At 43.5% G+C, this 16,810-nt stretch overlaps 1 protein-coding gene across 4 annotated transcripts in view; it reads right to left on the bottom strand.

Moving 5' to 3' along the window:
- Nucleotides 1-16,810, bottom strand: part of LOC105565557 (solute carrier family 12 member 4) — a 75,203-nt gene that overhangs the window by 14,371 nt on the left and 44,022 nt on the right. The window contains exon 1 of one of the 4 annotated variants that reach the window (XM_012018852.1): nucleotides 12,082-12,527. The exons of the other annotated variants lie outside the window; for them this stretch is intronic. Within the exon in view, the coding sequence (XP_011874242.1) occupies nucleotides 12,082-12,154 (73 nt within the window). The 5' untranslated portion in view covers nucleotides 12,155-12,527. Of the gene's footprint in view, nucleotides 1-12,081; nucleotides 12,528-16,810 lie in introns of those variants that run through there. 4 annotated transcript variants of the gene reach the window in all.

The following is a 16,810-nucleotide window of genomic DNA, read 5'->3' as shown; positions in this document are numbered from 1 at the left end:
GTATTTCATACGCGAGACGAAAACCGGGGTCTGGCGAAGATCTAACGACATTGCGATACGGTTAAAGGGCTAACTCCCAATGTAGCATCCCGCGATACAAATGGCAATGTTCCAACTGGCACGTACGATCGTTAATCGACCTGACAGAATTTTTATCAACGCGAATTCAGAGTCGGTCTCGCGAGGAGAGCTCCAGCCTCTCGGCCCATTCGTCTCTCTCAGCGAATCTCGACTCTCTCTCTTGGTATTCCATCAAGATGTACATTCCAGCAGAGAGATATCTCTTATCCAGCACGGAGAAACCGCACTACTCGAATACAGAATTCTTTTATTAATTAATTGTTTCCCGGATGAGTCAATTTCACCTATAAAACCGTGTGTCCACTAAGTTTATTCGGGCTATAAGCTGTAAAAATGAAAGATTCAAGTAGCCAAATGACATTTTTCCGAATGACAGAAATTAGCGAAATAATATATGAAACCTCCGATAAAAATATACGAACAAGCAATATTGCCACGTAAAGTTTTGTAATTCAAGAAACTGACAACATTGAATTTTTCTTGTTAACGCGGAAATCCGGAAGGGATAATCGTAAAGGATGAAACTGGGAGGGAGCGTACGAGAGAAAGAATGAGAAGACAGCAAAGCGGATTATGCAACCATTCTTACGTCGCATCGACGAGAAGGAGGGCTCCTCACTTGGTAGTCATGAGAGAAGGCTCCTCTTATCCCCGTCTACTTGAGGAGCTTCAGCGTGACATATCAGAGCCGCAAATTTCGCTCTTAATCTACTTGCGGAACGGGTGCGAGTAACGCCGTCAGTAAAGTGTGTTACGCGACGGACATTGCGCGACGGACGTAAACAAGACAATAGCTCTCGGCCGGTGCATTTATGGTTACACTTATAGTCGGCAGTTCCCCCAGATCGCCCGTGAATCAAACGCTAAATCTGTGAGAACTGACGTTCGATATCTTTTATAATTACACCGTGACATCGGAAATATATATTTAGAAATATTTATAGCGCAGGTACATGCACGCGCGCCTAACGGCTGGAAAATCGAGTTATCCTTAGCATGACTATAATCTCACGTATATCGAAAACGCATCACCTTGCCCTTGCAGGGCAAGGTAACTCAAGTCTTCAAGTTAGATAGAACGATGTTAGTTCCCGCTAATAAAGTTGCACAAGGTTGGCGATCTTCAATCATTTATCTCCAACCAAATTGAACGTACAATTGAGCGGATATATTACTAATGGAAATCGATGATTGAGCATTGTCTATTAACATGGGCGTTCATCCTTCAATGTTTAGCAGTGGCTTTGTCGGCGAATAAATTTAACCATTAGAAAAGCATTGTCCCACCCACGGTCTGAATCACCGCACTTTATCTCACGCGATTTCCGCTGGTTTTATCGGCGGTGTAACGTAACGGAAAAATGTAGAAATGGCAGAAAGACGACGAGCAATAGGACTACGCGAAGTAGGTCGATGGTTTCGCGTGCAATGCAATGCCAAGGCTTCTCTGTGTACGTATTGGGTGGAGCAAATATAGTCCAAGATAGTCGAGAGGATGAGAGGAAGAAAAGGAGAAGCGCAGAGAAGTAAAATAATACAGGCGACTGACGCGTGTACGAGGGGGAAAAAGCCGAGAGCCGTGTATCTCAATTACCGTGGGATGCTACTTGGCTGTTGTCTATTAACTTAGTTACATTATGTTGAACTTCCTATCTCGATCCCTCGCGTCGGCTTCTTCCCTTCCCCGCGCCATTCCCTTGATGCTACCTTGCCCGGAACCGCATTTTGTTCGTAAATTCCGCGCCTATGACGAGTCTCGGGATAACTCCGTGAAGTCTCGCCGCGGTCCAGCGTTCTCGGTCGGAATCCGTTCCCGCGAGAGCGAACGTGATCGAGAGATAGATTTTGACGCGCGCGGAATGTGCCGCGCGATCCGTTTTCACCTTTTCATGAAGCACGTTGCGGGACCGCAGACGAGCTCCGCAAGAGAATTGCGCGGTCGAATGTCTAGGCGTACAATTCCTAATATTTCACTGCCACCGATATCTCTAATGTCTCTCTCTTATTATACTTCCCTTCCTTTCCGATATTTCGAGTATCTCAATGAACTTGGAGTTAGACTCACATCTCCATTATTTAAACGGAATATTGGCTACTGTGTGGCTCTTTAAGCACCTGGCTATTCAAATGTCGATATTAATATCGCATGATATGTTAAGAGCTCGATATCGTTATCCAATACATACCGTAATCGAATCTCAATATTTCAGTTCACGCTAAAAAAGAAGTGTCTTTACGCGAATATGTTTATGCTTGCAATAATACGACATGTTGCAATCCGTAAAAAAAAACCACAGAGAAAGGATTTAACGTCGGCTCCGCGATTACGTATGTAATACTGCAAATCGCGTTATTTCCGCTTCCACCATTCTTTAATCTATTTAAAAACTTTTCTATTTGCACGGGAAATTTTTGCTGGCAAAAAGGACCTGACGCGACGGCAGAGTTTGTGTGATGCGTGGCTGCATTAATTTTTAATTACTACAAGTAATCTGTATGAAAAAAAAAAGTTCATTCGTTGAGTAAAAAAAGAAGTTCGGTTATGGTACTTCTACATTAAAGGATTTTCTGCTACAACGGTCAAAGCGAAAAAAACGGAATAAACGAGCAAGAAAAAAGGGAGATAGATCTCTAGGAGAGGACGGAGGGAGGGAAAAGGGGAGAGAGAGAGAGGGGGGGGGGGACAAGAGAAATGTCATTTATCCGTGGACAAAACGCGATAAGGAGAAATATATCGAGAATAAATACACGTGTTCCCGATCGAACTGCATTTCTTTGACGGATACTGCAATGCCACGAGCGAAAAACCTAAAGAGATATGATATCGCTGTCACGTAAAATAGAGTTCCCTTTCGGGAATATTTCCTGGCGATCTTACGAAGATTGTGCCCTCCACGTAACAGCTCTAACGGCTTCGATACAGAGAAACAGAGTCTCGATGAAGGACACGTTTCGCCGTTATGAAATTTTACTCAAATTTCTTGTACATTATATTGGAAACTATTTTGAAATTGTAGAAATAGAAGCATTCGTTACAATTAAACAACGAATATTGCTGTTAACCGTACAATGCGGCCACACACAGATCCGTATTGGCTGCGCCAAATATTACGTGACGAGTCGCGGTATGATTTCTAGATTTACTCTCCCGCACGTGTCCCGTGCACGTTCGAATAGTTATGATCGAGTGTCATTTGCACGCATCTATGCGTCTCGCTCGTACATAGGCACATGTAGATTCACGTGTAGCATGGGCGTGAAGCTAATTGGAGAACAAAGCGTCCGGGTATTATTCCCAGAATCGATTCCGATAATCGGAGACAAACAGAGGAAGAATTATACGACTCCGTAATGCTTCATGACGCGGTCGTAAGCGAGCTGGCCTCTCCAGAGGCCGAGTAATGATAATCGTAATATCTCATTGATGGGGCTGTAACTCGCAGACTGCGCGGACAAATGACGACCGTAAGACCATAAACCTTCCAGCGATTGTCAATATCAGGTTGCTCGGTTGACGTCCCATTATTATGATTTACAGGCCTCGCAAATTGCTTTAATAAAATTTCTTTCGCCGCAGAAAATTTATCAAAGGTTCGTAAAAGATTCGCCCGCGCATCTCCGACCTTATTCCAGATTCGATTTTACATCCGTATATCTAATTGTTCCACTCGTTCGATGATATTCTAATTTTCGTGGCCATATCATCCAATACTTGTCTCTTGATATTATAGAATTTCTTTGAGTGGAAATAAATAAATGCATAACTGATATTTAATAGAACTCACGCAGAATAAGTATAACATTGTTATACAGTTTTAAACTTTCGATCCTATCTGTGATAAATTAATCTGTTACATCTTCTCTCTTTTAAAAAGAGTTAAATTTTTTGCTAAATTGCAATAAACTAAACAGATCACTTTTAACGTATAAACTAAACTTCACTAAATTGCAATTCTAATAATTTTTTACATACATTGATTTTCTATGGATAAGAAATTAAGAAAGTTTAAAGCTGCTCGAAAACTTTATAATAATTTTTTATTTCTAACAAGTAAAAGTTTAATGAAAGATTGTAATGTTCCAATATTGGGGCTCATTTTTAACAACGCTAAAATTTTTCAATATACAGATTTAAGATATGCAGAAGATTAATGAAAGGTCTTTCGCAAAGATTTAAATACGGAAATTTTGTAACAAACAAGTTACTAAGTACACCGGCAGAAACGTGGAAAATGACAAAATTTAACGATCGCAAAAGTGGAGCAGCTCGTTGTCGCGACAGAGACGATATAGCTGTGCAAGAAAGCCGCGTAAGGAACTGGAGCGGGACGCGAGCGTCGTGTCTGGAAAATACAAACTCCGCTTTGTGCTTGCACGCGCGCCATTTGCCAAACGCTAGCGCAAATTTGGGCCAATCTCGTGACGAGAATTAACGAGAGAACCGAACTTGAATCGTCCACCAATGCTGATGATATTTCAACACAAAATGATCCTCGCTTTCCAAGTTCTCTTGATTGTATCACGCACAATCGCGTTTTCTATCGCAATCCGTATTCGCCCATGAATCGTGTGTTGTTTGTCGAATGTTGTTCGAATGTCAAATATCGTCGATCTTTCGAATATCGAATATCCCCTTCTTCGAAAATACTGCGAGTACTTGCGACTTACGTAATATTTGTCTCTCTCTAATAAGCTTTTAAATAATTAAAGATTTACTTACATTAATTAACCACGTATCATTATTTAATCAATTAAGCATTTTATAAAAGTCTTTTCTTTTCCTAACGTAATTTCCCCGATTCAAAGGCCGCTTCATTAGCTTTGTGATTGAGCCTGGAATGATGCATCACGACGAAAGTCGAAACTGCAATTTGCTTTTTGTATACCCCAGCAGAAATTAACGGCTTGGATGCACCAAAGATAACGCCAGACGACGGTGTCTGGTGAGGACAGATCGATTTACGTCGCCGACGAAATAGCCGTGATAAAGCAATACACGAAAACGCGCGTCTTTTATCTCAGAAAATACAGCGTATCGATGTTATCGTATTTCCGTGAAAGTATCGTAACATCTTTATCTCTCTTTCGCGGAACATACGGAACGCGCTGTTCGCGCACATTCGGCACAAAAGGGGAAGTTTCGCAAAACGATTCGGCATTCGCGACGCATTCGCAAACAATTTTTATTCGTGATATCTGTGTGTGGCGACGTGATTTTGAATAGAGAAAAAATTCTCCCGCGCAAAATTCTCGTACAAATTGTTTCCTATGTAAAATACTAATTGCGGCCCCTAAGTGAGGTTTAATGACCGTCCGTTATTTGCAATTGAACTAGCATGTAATTATGCACGCATCAATGCGCAAGATCCGGATCGCACTAGATACACTTCAATGACCTAAACGAGGATCTGGAAAATCAGGCTAATGCACTAGCGACGTTAATTAAGGGCGATACGTTGTCTTTCGTAATTTTTCTTCAAGAGCTAGTCTCACGAAACTTGCAATCGTGTTCGTTAAATATTCCGAGAGCGCGCGATTCACCTTTCGCCAATTTATTCCACTCTTTCCCGCGAGTTCAAATAAAGTAGAATTATTATCTTCCACAAAATTTATCAGTTAAAGTAAACTGTAGTAGCTGTAAGTTCAATTTGTGTGTGATTTATATTTTAGCGATTTGAAAAATGAGGAAATACCCACGTGTCTAAAAATTCGATTTAAATTTCGAGAGATCAAAAATTCGAGGAACGCAGAACTTTAGTAAACTCAAAACCGGGGAGATACAGTTTTCTGAAAATAAAATGCACGGGCAACCGAATTCTTGGCGAATTTTTTATAAACTCGATTCCTCATGCGGAAAATTTCGTTCAACGCGGTCGGCACGAACTGGAATTACGAGCGCGTCTATCTACGTTTCGATTTCATAAATTCTATTTCCCGACGCTCATAAATAAAGTTAAACAGGCGTGGGTGCGTTTCGGCGGAGACGGCGACGGCGACGGCGGCAGCCGAATTGAATTTCATATTTCAAACTTATGGCAATTACCGCACGATATAGTATTTTATCGAGTGGGCGGCGGCTGGCGATTATTGGCCATCGATTTACGTTCCAGTGGCACGTGTGCATTCGCTCGTACGTGCGAGATTGGGTGTTTCAACACATGTTGCGTACATTTCGCGGTAAGATGCATCGGACCACAGAGGGAGAGATAAGATTTATGCATTATTACACGAGGGATTGCATCTTCAAGTCGATTGCATAACGCGCCCATAAATCAGCCTTAATTTTATATCAATAATCAGCAATTATAACAGGATAATATTAGTGAAATTATTTTTATCGTGTTTCTATTACTTCTTAATGCTACATTTTGCAAAAAGAGAACATTTCACGTCACCCGTTTCGCGGGCATTTATTATTGAAGCACATAAATGATTCAATAACTGTGCTATTCTTTTATCCACGCACAACCATTAAAACCTGAGGAACTTACTATGCATAGATCGACAATCTTTAATTTTGGCGCAACGAACGGACGGGTAATAAATGAGTAATAAAACTGTGTAAACAATAACGTAGCTAACGGCTCTGGCAAGGTTCGCGATTATCTTTATGCGTCGCTTATCTCGCCTTGGCTTTGGCCCGCTCGTAAATCGCAAAGTCGACGAGGAATTGAGTTAATTCGCTCGCAGACGTTTGCGTCTACATTTAACGTTAAACTATCACGACAGCAATGAAGTTCTCCGCGTTTTCAGAATAAAGGAATCTTAGCGCTAATATAATTGTTAAACATCAATTCGAAGGAATAAAGACTTAAGAGCCGTGACAGGATGTTAGTGTCGAAATATTTCTTATTTTTAAATGTATTGCGAAAAACCAGAGTACCCTAGCTGAGGTAATGTGTTTCGCAATAAATTTAAAAATAAGAAATATTTCGACACTAACATCCTGTCACGGCTCTTTAGGCTTTCTTCCTTCGAATTGGTGTTCACCACGTGAGAGCCTTATGAATTTTATTGATTTGATAATTGTTAAAGATTTGTTCCTCCAAAACTGTTTTTTACAACACACCTCTCTCAATATAACTCCAATTTTTGCTCTCCCAATTTTTAAAATGCAAATTTAACAAATGTAGATTAAAACTTTTATTCCGTAGCTTAACAACTTGGATGGAACCTTTTGTGAAAATCGTAACTCTTAAGATCAAGTTAGAGTTACAGCGAGCTCTCCGAAATTATCGAGGACAGCCGCGGATTATCCTTGGAAAGTTTGCCGGATCGAAAATAGTGGGCAACCGGGGAGGCCGAATAGGAGCTCCAACGAAATTTAAATAATCGGCAATTACGAACGAGCGAAGCGTGAATTTCATGCGGAAGCGCAACCGCCCGCTTGAGCGCGCCGACGCTATGTCGACGTAATTTCCCGATGCATGACCGCACCGAGGTTGACGCCGCAGCATCCGATCTGACGCTGCAACGCGCGTCAATCGAGAAACTGTGTGTCAACAAGAACCCCAGTGGCCGCTGGACGTGCACACACGGGCGGTCACTTTAATTTTCGCGAAACTCGGAATCGCGAAGCCAGTAAGATCTCGACACACTTTCCGAGGCTCCAAATTCATTTGGAAATGGAAATTTATCTTTCTCTTTCAAAACGCAGTTTCAGTTGAGAATCCCAACTCAATCATCTCACTCCTCAATAGATCCAGTTTAATCACTCCGTATTAGTTTAATTACTTCAATCATTCGTTTCTGAAGCATTTATATATAAATGAAAAAGAGAGAGAGAGAGAGTCGCGCGATCCACACAAATGACTTGCAGAAATATCTAAAAATTTCTCTTCGTAGTCCGCAAAAGAGACAAGTCGTCCACTGTACAATTCATTGATGCACAACCGTGACGATTCTCCTTTTTAACTCGGTTACAACGTCGCGAACGCCCAACGTGATGATCGCGTTATCTCGTTTGCATGTAAGCCGACGCGTGTTTACAGAACGGGTCGTAAGTGGAGAAGGCCGACGCATAAATTTCATCGTGCGCCGCTCGGCCAATAGATCAATCATGATTACATACATATAGGCGTGTCAATGATCAGACGAACGCGTAAATCATGGGGGGAGGTGCGCCGCAAAACGGTTCACGTCAATCCGTTCCCGTAGTATCCGATTTGCTTAATCGCGAATGGATATAGAGTGCATAGAGTGAACGCATCTTATTGGGATATCAATCGCTCGCACGATGGTATCGATCGTTCATTGTACAATACATTCTTATGGCACATAAAACTGATAAATGCATAGTCTCGCAAATGTGCAATTCTATACTCGAGCTACAATTTGTTTGCCAATTCGTCAAATCTCATCCCATTTCGTTTAGTATCCGCCCCTTGAAAGTATTCCCCTTTCTTCCGAAGGGGCGATTATTATTTTAAAAAATGTGCATAAATGTTCATTCCTACTTAAGGTTCTTACAGTCAGAGATTCGTGCGACTCGATGTTGGCAATAATTTCACGATGGGATAAAATAACTGAGATTACTTAAATTATTGAGTATTAAAGTCTCGTGTTAACTCGTGTCTCAAATCATTCTCATTTGTTTTATCACGAGATAACGCGGACGTTCTCAAATTCTCGGAGATGTAAAAGTCCCCGGTTATGAGATAGGCTCCTAATATGAGATAGCGGAGTTTCGGCAAAATTAATAGGCAACATCTGTTGGTTCCACCACGAATTTATTGGCCTTGGAGTAAAATCCGTCTAGCGGAAAACTGATCGTTAGATCGTGTAATCGGTGCGAAAAAAGATTCGCGATTGAATTTGGACGTTGAAAACCTACTATCTCACATTAGAATCCTATTTCGCATAATAGAGGACTTTCCTCTACTATTGGGGCTCTGTACGCTTCGAATTACTTCGATTTTATCCGGAGCAACAATTTGCAGCCCCTCGACAGAAAAGTTTCCAATGTCACTCGATTCCGAATACGTCACAGCAACCGTGACGGACAGGAGAATTAAAGATAGAAATTGGAACTCCTCGCTCCTCGTGTCTTCGATGACGAGATGTAAACAAAACCCGTTTTCCGATGGCTTTGTAGTCTATCGTGTGCATTTCAACGTTGCGCGGTTTGCGGTTTTCGTTTTTATTTAATCCCATCATACTTTGCCGCAGAAACATGACTCTCGGTCAAGTACGAATCGACGCAGATGCAGACTGTGAAATTGATACAATCGAAAGACTCCGTCGAATTGTTTTCGCAGTCACCAGCTGTGTTTCACGAGCAACGGTATCTCTTGTACGGAGAAAAGAAGTTTGCAATTGCGAAAATTTCCCCGGTTAGAAACTTGTATCCCTGTTATTTCACTGCGTAATCTAATTTATTAAAATTTCATTTTATTTTATATTGTATTAAAATAAATTAAACCTAAATAAATGTGTAATAAAATAAATTATACAAATATATTATATAAAATAAATTATATTATACCTATATTTTTAAATCGTTTTTCACCCAATATATTAATTCACTCCCTCCAATTTCGTGTACACACTGTATAAAAATATAACAGTGGCGATACAAATATATTTTAACTTACGAGGTTTCCCTTGCACGATTGCTAATCGATACCAACGTAAAACGATCTCGCGAAACGAAATACTCTCTTTCGTTTTCCGCGATGTCTACGGATCTTATAAGTGTTTTCCGCGCTTCCCGTGAACCTTTTGAACGTTTTACAAGATTCACACGATTCGAAGAGCGAATTGGTTGTTTTTTTTACAAATAAAACTCGCGTCGTTTCATTCCGAATTGAATAGCGTGCCGAAGAAAGGCAATAATAACGTTTCAACGTCTGCTTTGTCTCGGAGGACCGTTGAGTCAAAACGGACTTTAAAATTGGGATCGAAAGCTTTACGATGTTCGGATGTCGTCCGCGAAACGAACTCTGACCTTTGATCGTCGTCACTGCCGAGCATTCGGAGCAATGCTTCACGTTCTGCTGATCAAAGGACGCTGCCTCCCTCGCCCGATGCATTTGCATGCACACGTACATACACGTGTCACGCGTGTATGCGGCGTGCCCCTACGCCCCACGCAAAGTCGGTTGCTGACTGTCGTCGTTTTCGCGGCGTCCGCTTTGGGACGCTGAAAGAGAAAGAATCGTCGCATCGCTGACGAAGTCGCTTTTTACAATTGCACTTAATCATTCTTTACTTAACTCCGCGACAGTCGCGAGTAATCGGTTCTTGCGATGAAATTCCCGAAATTTTATTATATACCCTCCGTCGAGAGAAGCGACGTCCGCGGTTCTTTATGCGAGCTTAAAGCTGCTAGATTCGCCAATTCATTAGTGTGATTAATATTAATTTAAGGCTTGGGACATTGTTTTAATCACGCAACTTGTCACAGAATATTTCCCACCCCCGTGTTAAAACGTGAAGGCAGCTCGCGATGGAAAATAGATGTTGAATTCAAACTGAATTCAACTAAAGTTTTGATTGTATCTTAATATTTCAAGGCGTAATAAAGAATCAGTTTTGCAGAGAGCATCGCTTATTAACAATAATAAAATTGCCAGCGAGCGGGAATTTGAGAAAGACTCTGGAATAGAATCTACTCCCCTACTTGTCAGCCATTTGTTACGAGTTGGTATCCCACACATATCAAATTTTCCTCGTTCGCGGATATTCATCGTCAACTTACTCAGACAGGGTGTCTAAAATGTCCGATAAATTTGGGATTTATTTTGCTGGTATATTTAAGGTAACGGCTTTAATTTATGTTTGATCAAAAACTCTATTATTCTCAGACGTGAAATTTCAGAGATAAACATTATAGATAATCGTGTCATCATTCTATCGCTTATTCCAAAATTTTCTTTTTCAAATAATTACACATCTACATAATTTAATCTTATAATGCCGATCTTCGTTGAACGTGTATAGTAAGTGACAGTTTTATTTATACAGTTTTATCAGAAGATTAATACAATATGACTTTTTAATAAGTGCATTAATGTCTGTAATATATATTTAACGTTTTAATATCATTATTAGTTTCACTTTTAATTTGTACAGTAGCGAACTGGAGGAAAGATTACCTACAAAACAGAGAGTATCTCGTTTTACTTTGCTATACGTAAGATCGCAAATTTGATTAGTTCTACACGCGGATTGACACTCGGTAGTAGATAAAGGGAATGAAAGTATAAAGCTTCACTTTACTAGACGTCAGACAATCGGATCTATAGGAAGCTTTCGGCATTAAAAACACACGGGGATACTCCGTGGACATATATACGCGTCTTCTCTCTGTCTCTCGTGTGCACTATCGATTCACCTCGCGGCCTTGTGCTTAATTGAATTAGTATCGGGCTAAAAAAGGGTGACCTTGAGTCAATTAACGGCGAGACAGAATAAGACGGAGTGACGCTTCTCGCCACTCGCACGAGCAACAAAAGGAGAAAGTTCCTCTTTAAGTCGCGATTATTCCTCGCAATTATGGCCCACCCAACGCCCGTATTTCGCGAGCGTATCCGACGGTAAGTAACGGCCATTAATATGCAAACAGAGAGTCGGCGAAATCTTCCAAGAAAAAATCATCCACTATCTTTTGCTGGTGCCTCGGGCGCGCCAAATATTTCTTTTCAACCAGCCTATAAAATCAACTCGTACGATTCTTTATCGTCGATTTAAATTATCTTCAATTTAAAGAATTCAATTGTCTGTGTAAGTTTTAATTTAAACACCACTACAGATCGTAAATTTTTATCTATTCTCCGCTGTTATATTTTAATTTCTATTTTCTGTAAATAGAATAAACTTTTATTTTCATCAAGATATACTATAATTGCTCAATCCATGCACTGAGATATCGTTGGCCTACTTCAAATTTGTATCTTTACGATTGTAAGAGGAAACTTTTGACGTATTTTGCGCACGCGGAAGTTGAGCGGATCGGGGCGGAATTGAGGGGGTGCCGGGGGAGTATGCGAGGATGCGTACCAGCTTGCGGACGTGCTGGCGAACCGTCGGGCACGACGATCTTGATCTGCGACTTCGGCGTGCCCTCGCTCATGGTAGTTTCGACACGTCTTCGATTTTCCACCGACCGGGGGTGGGAAACACGAGGCCCCCTCTTCCAGCTGCCACCCAAAGCTCAGTGCCGTGCACGCTTTTCCGATACCCGCACAGGTCGCAGGATCTTTATCTCGATCGTCGCAGGATCCTCTTCTCGCAGGATGCCTCCCCTCCTTGACTCTCTTTTATTTATACCGATGCGATTACTTCAATGCGAACTTTAGGCGAAACTGCACTTTTACCCTAGTTTGCGCATAAGATCGGTTGCTGCGACGTTGATCTCCGAGAAATCCCGATCGACGATCGTTCCGAGTCCCGTTCTACGAGGTCGAGGATTCGTGGGGAAAAGCTATCCTCTCGATTCGCCAGGGATGACGATTTAAACTGAATCGCAAGATCGTCGCGCGATCGGCGGGGGATCTAGATGGATCGGGATCTATATTTTCGATTATCTCGCAATTGCACAGATTTTACTGGCGGTAGCAACAATTCGACATGGAAATCTCGGGCCGCGGACAGAGATCGGTAGCGCTCAATATCGATCTTGGTCTCCGAAATCCCGCGGAAACACTTGAGATGCGGACGAAGACGTGGAAACTGGTGAAGCGGCCTCCTCTCGCACGACCGCTCGCCAAACTCCGCGCGACTTACTTTCCGCCTCGATCCCTCTCGTCAACCCTCTCGCGATCTGGGAGGAGCCGACGTGCGCCGCGCGACACGGGTGGCGAGAGCGGCGTACGGCCGCGAGGCGGGCGCTCTCTCAGTCTCTCAGCGGGTGCATCTCTTCCTCCCGCTTCCCTCTTCTCTCGCAGGCGGTGTCACAAGGTCACGAGATCACTGGGTTCGGCTGGATTCACGCGCGCTGGCGTACGTACGTTCGATCGATCAGTCGGTCGGTCAGTCGGTCGCTCGCGGTTCCCACCGACCGGGAAATGCTTTGCCGATCAACGATCGCGCAATTGCGCCGCACACAATAAACACACGTACACACAGATACGCGCGCGATCGAGTCACGTCTCTGGATTTTCTTCGAGACTCGATATCAATTGTCTGATAAATTACGAGATGTCACCCGTGATTGATCGTTAGGACTAGTCGATGCCGCGACGCGATCCTGCGGCCAGGGACGGCACCAGGGAGACCGAACGGCGAGAGACGGCGCACAGGGAGAAAGCGGGAGCGCAGCGCGCGTCTGACTAGCGCCGGACCGTAGCTACTGCGCCGCGGCTGACTAGAGCGCGGACAGTCGCTACTGGGCTGAGCGCAGTGGTACAACCCGCGGTGTGTCGGACGTACTGGCTGCTTCCTTCTCCGGCGCGTTGCGGAGTCACGGGTCACCACCCTTGCGCGTCTCTTCCTGGACCAAATCTCCCTCCGTTCCTCCCTCACTCGTCGCACGTTTCCAACCTCATTCCTTCCCCCTCTCTCTCTCTCTCTCTTTCTCTCTTCCTCGCTCTTTCTCCTCACACGCTGATCGCTTCAACGTGCCGAGCGTGCAACGATCGCCCGATGCTGACTCGCACAACGGCGGCTTTCCCTCGCAGAAAACGTCGACTGCCGCACGCGCGCTACTGCGAGGGGGTCGGTGACGGCGACAAAGCGTTCTCCCCGGCTTTTCCAGGGGTTCCTCTCCTTCTCCCCCTGCGCCCCTTCGTCGCGCGCGCACGCTTTTACGCCCTCTCCTCTCGATGATCTTCCTCTCTCCTCCTGTCTCCCCGCGGCCACAACGCGTTTCCTGTCTCGCTTCATCTCGGCGCGCGCCCTCCCCCCCACCCCTCGCTCCTCTCACGTCGGAGGACCGCGAGGTGTCCCGGGCGTAGTGAGCAGCTCTCACCCGCTTTTCCACCCTCGCACGGCGTCTGCGCGTCCCGGGGATGTCCCCCTCGCCCACCCCGCGCGCTCTCCTTCTGCCTCCCTGACCGTCCGTCCTGCGGATGCCCTCTCGGTCTCTCTTCGGTCCACACCACCCTCCTCCGTCCCCATTCTCCTCTCATCATGCTGCTCTGCAAGCGCGCTCGTCTCCTCTCTCTCGCCTGTTACCCGCTTTTCTTCTCTTTCCCTCTTTTCTGTTAGGTGCAGTCGCCTCTTTTATCGGCCGTCCTCTTCCCTCTGCCCGTGTTATCTCGCCGGACCATGCACGCTCCTCGCATACACCTGCCCTTCCGGAGGGCGCCAAGTTTTTTGGCCGGACACTTGCGGCGGGTCGAATTTGAATGCGTGCGAGACGCGAAAGCGGGTCACGGTTTCGTCTCACTCGAAAGAAATGCAACGCACAATAAAGCCGAGTGAAAACAATTTTCGTCGACCTGGTTTATTCCCGTATAGAACGGAGGAAACAAAATTAACAAAAAATGCTCGCAATTTGTCCTTAAACTTCATTTTTAATTTAATTTCCACTTTTTCACCACTCGCGTAAATTCACAAACCGCCACGCGACAAATTCATTTGTCTCTCGCGCGAGATGAGAGCGGAATAAGAATATACGACATAGACGAATTACTAGGCATTCAAAAGCGCGGAATTGCTGTGCTTGTGTTGCGATTCCGATGCAATAAATCGTCTTTGCCCGAGCACCGCGGGTAAAGACGTCGACGCTCGATCGCCCCGATTTTTTTTAAACATTATTCGACTGGCGCAAAGCACATGTCTTCTCTCTTTCTCCAGCTTGCGAATACACGTGCACGAGAAGGAGAAAAACGCTCCACACTCGCAGCGCCGGTTATTTATGTTCACACCTACGGGATGTTCACATAAACCGAGGCTTAAAGCTCGACTTTAAATCGAAACACCAGCTTTAAGCGGAGCTTCGCGATATAAAAAAAAAAGGGAAAAGAGACCCAGGTGATATCTCACAGCCGTTCGCAATCATTCCGTTATGCAAAGCGTCGTTCGTGAACTTACGACAAGCACAGATATCATTGAGAGCGTGATGATATGCCGAAGACGACGCTCACGCATTTAGAATAATCTTGGATTCCACATTTTCTAACTCACACAAACGGCTTCCTCGTGAGCAAAGTACGCGAAGTTTGATTTAAGTATTTCGTTTACTATATTAAAATTAGAATTTTCTTCAAAGTTTGATTTAAGTGTCTAGTTTATTATATTAAAATTATAATTTTCTTCAATAATGTGCTTTTCAAATCTTTTTCACTTTACAAAAAGATTCATTCCCTTCGGGAAAAGAATTATGCGCGCGGGCGTATATTCTAGAATGCAACCACAAAATCAATTATTCTCACTGCATTTTGACGTCGAGTAAATAACGTTGCCTCACGTAATGACGTATACAAGAGTGATGCGCGGGACAATGGAAATTATTTCGCTTAAATTAAAATGCCCTGGGGTAGCTAGCTGCCACCGGATAATACAGCGCAGTTTTACTATAATGTAATTTTATTATGCCATTGGTAGTAAAAGTGAGCTAAACGCTCGTAATTTCGATGCAGTACAGCGGTACCTTCCCCAGCTATTATCCGTTATCGCCGTCGAACTATGAATTTTAAAAGCAGCCCTCCATTTCTTCTCCGTCTCGCCGTTTGTAACCAGCGAGCCGAATGGCGGGGCGCGAGAATCCGGGAGTTGAATACGAGAGTTCCAAAATTATAGGAACCATCCCGGAGGCTCAGGCAAATTTGACTTGCATCAAAAAACGATGCCAACGAACTGGCGTAATAATATATTAAATTAGAGTTTAGACGTTAGAAGCCGGGAACTTTAAGATATTTAAAATTATAACAAAAATACGCATGCTCAAGTTTTTAAAATTTAAACGTAGTTTTCTCTAACTTACTGTTAGCTAAGGAATAATCGGTTTCAAATTAATCAATGAGATCAATGACAGTGGACAGTCCAAGGGAAATTCGGGACATATACGTTTGTACGAAAGAAAAAAAATGAGATGACCACTCGACGTAATGCAGGCAGACTCGAGAACATTATTGCTGAATTTATAATGCAGTAATTTAAGTAAGTTTCGTATATGGATACAAATCAGCGAATTTCACCCGTGCATAACACCGCAGCGATTCCATACTAAAATTTGCACGGCGAGTACGTTCGAGTAAATTAGCGAGCGCGCAACCCAGTTGTGAAATTTCATGTCTACGGGCTTAATTAAAGCGGTGTTATGTGCCAGTCCGTGTACATACAGTGACGAATGGCATGTTTTCGAAAAAAAATAGGAGCGAGAGAGAGGGAGAGATATAGGAGACAGAGAGAGAGAGAGAGAGAGATCGAGAGAAAGAGAGAGGAAGAGCCCGTTTTATACTCGCATAAAACCACCTATATATGCATCTCGCTGCGAGATGCAATCGTTAAAATGTTATTACCGATTTTTGCGCGCTTCCCACAGCAAAGCCGCCACACGATAAGGAAACATTCACTAGAGCAAGATAATGAAACTGATGGCAAAGTTCTGTTCGCCGGAACTTCTCGTGGAATTATCGTAAAGATGGCGAATCGCCTTGAAGCCGCATAAAGATTCGAGCCATCAAGCTGCATATTGTACCGAGCAATTCAAATAAAAGTTTCGACTTTCCGTAGCTCTTATTCCCACTTCTGTACACAACAAGTGTAGTGACTTAATAACTCGAGTTGAACTCTGGTTCCTATCGTTTTATTTTTAACGACGAAATTCCTATGTAAACCACTT

Source organism: Vollenhovia emeryi, unplaced genomic scaffold (assembly GCF_000949405.1).
Source record: "Vollenhovia emeryi isolate VEMERY1.0 unplaced genomic scaffold, V.emery_V1.0 DF939151.1, whole genome shotgun sequence".
NCBI lineage: Eukaryota > Metazoa > Arthropoda > Insecta > Hymenoptera > Formicidae > Vollenhovia > Vollenhovia emeryi.
This window is presented reverse-complemented; position numbering and strand designations above follow the sequence as displayed.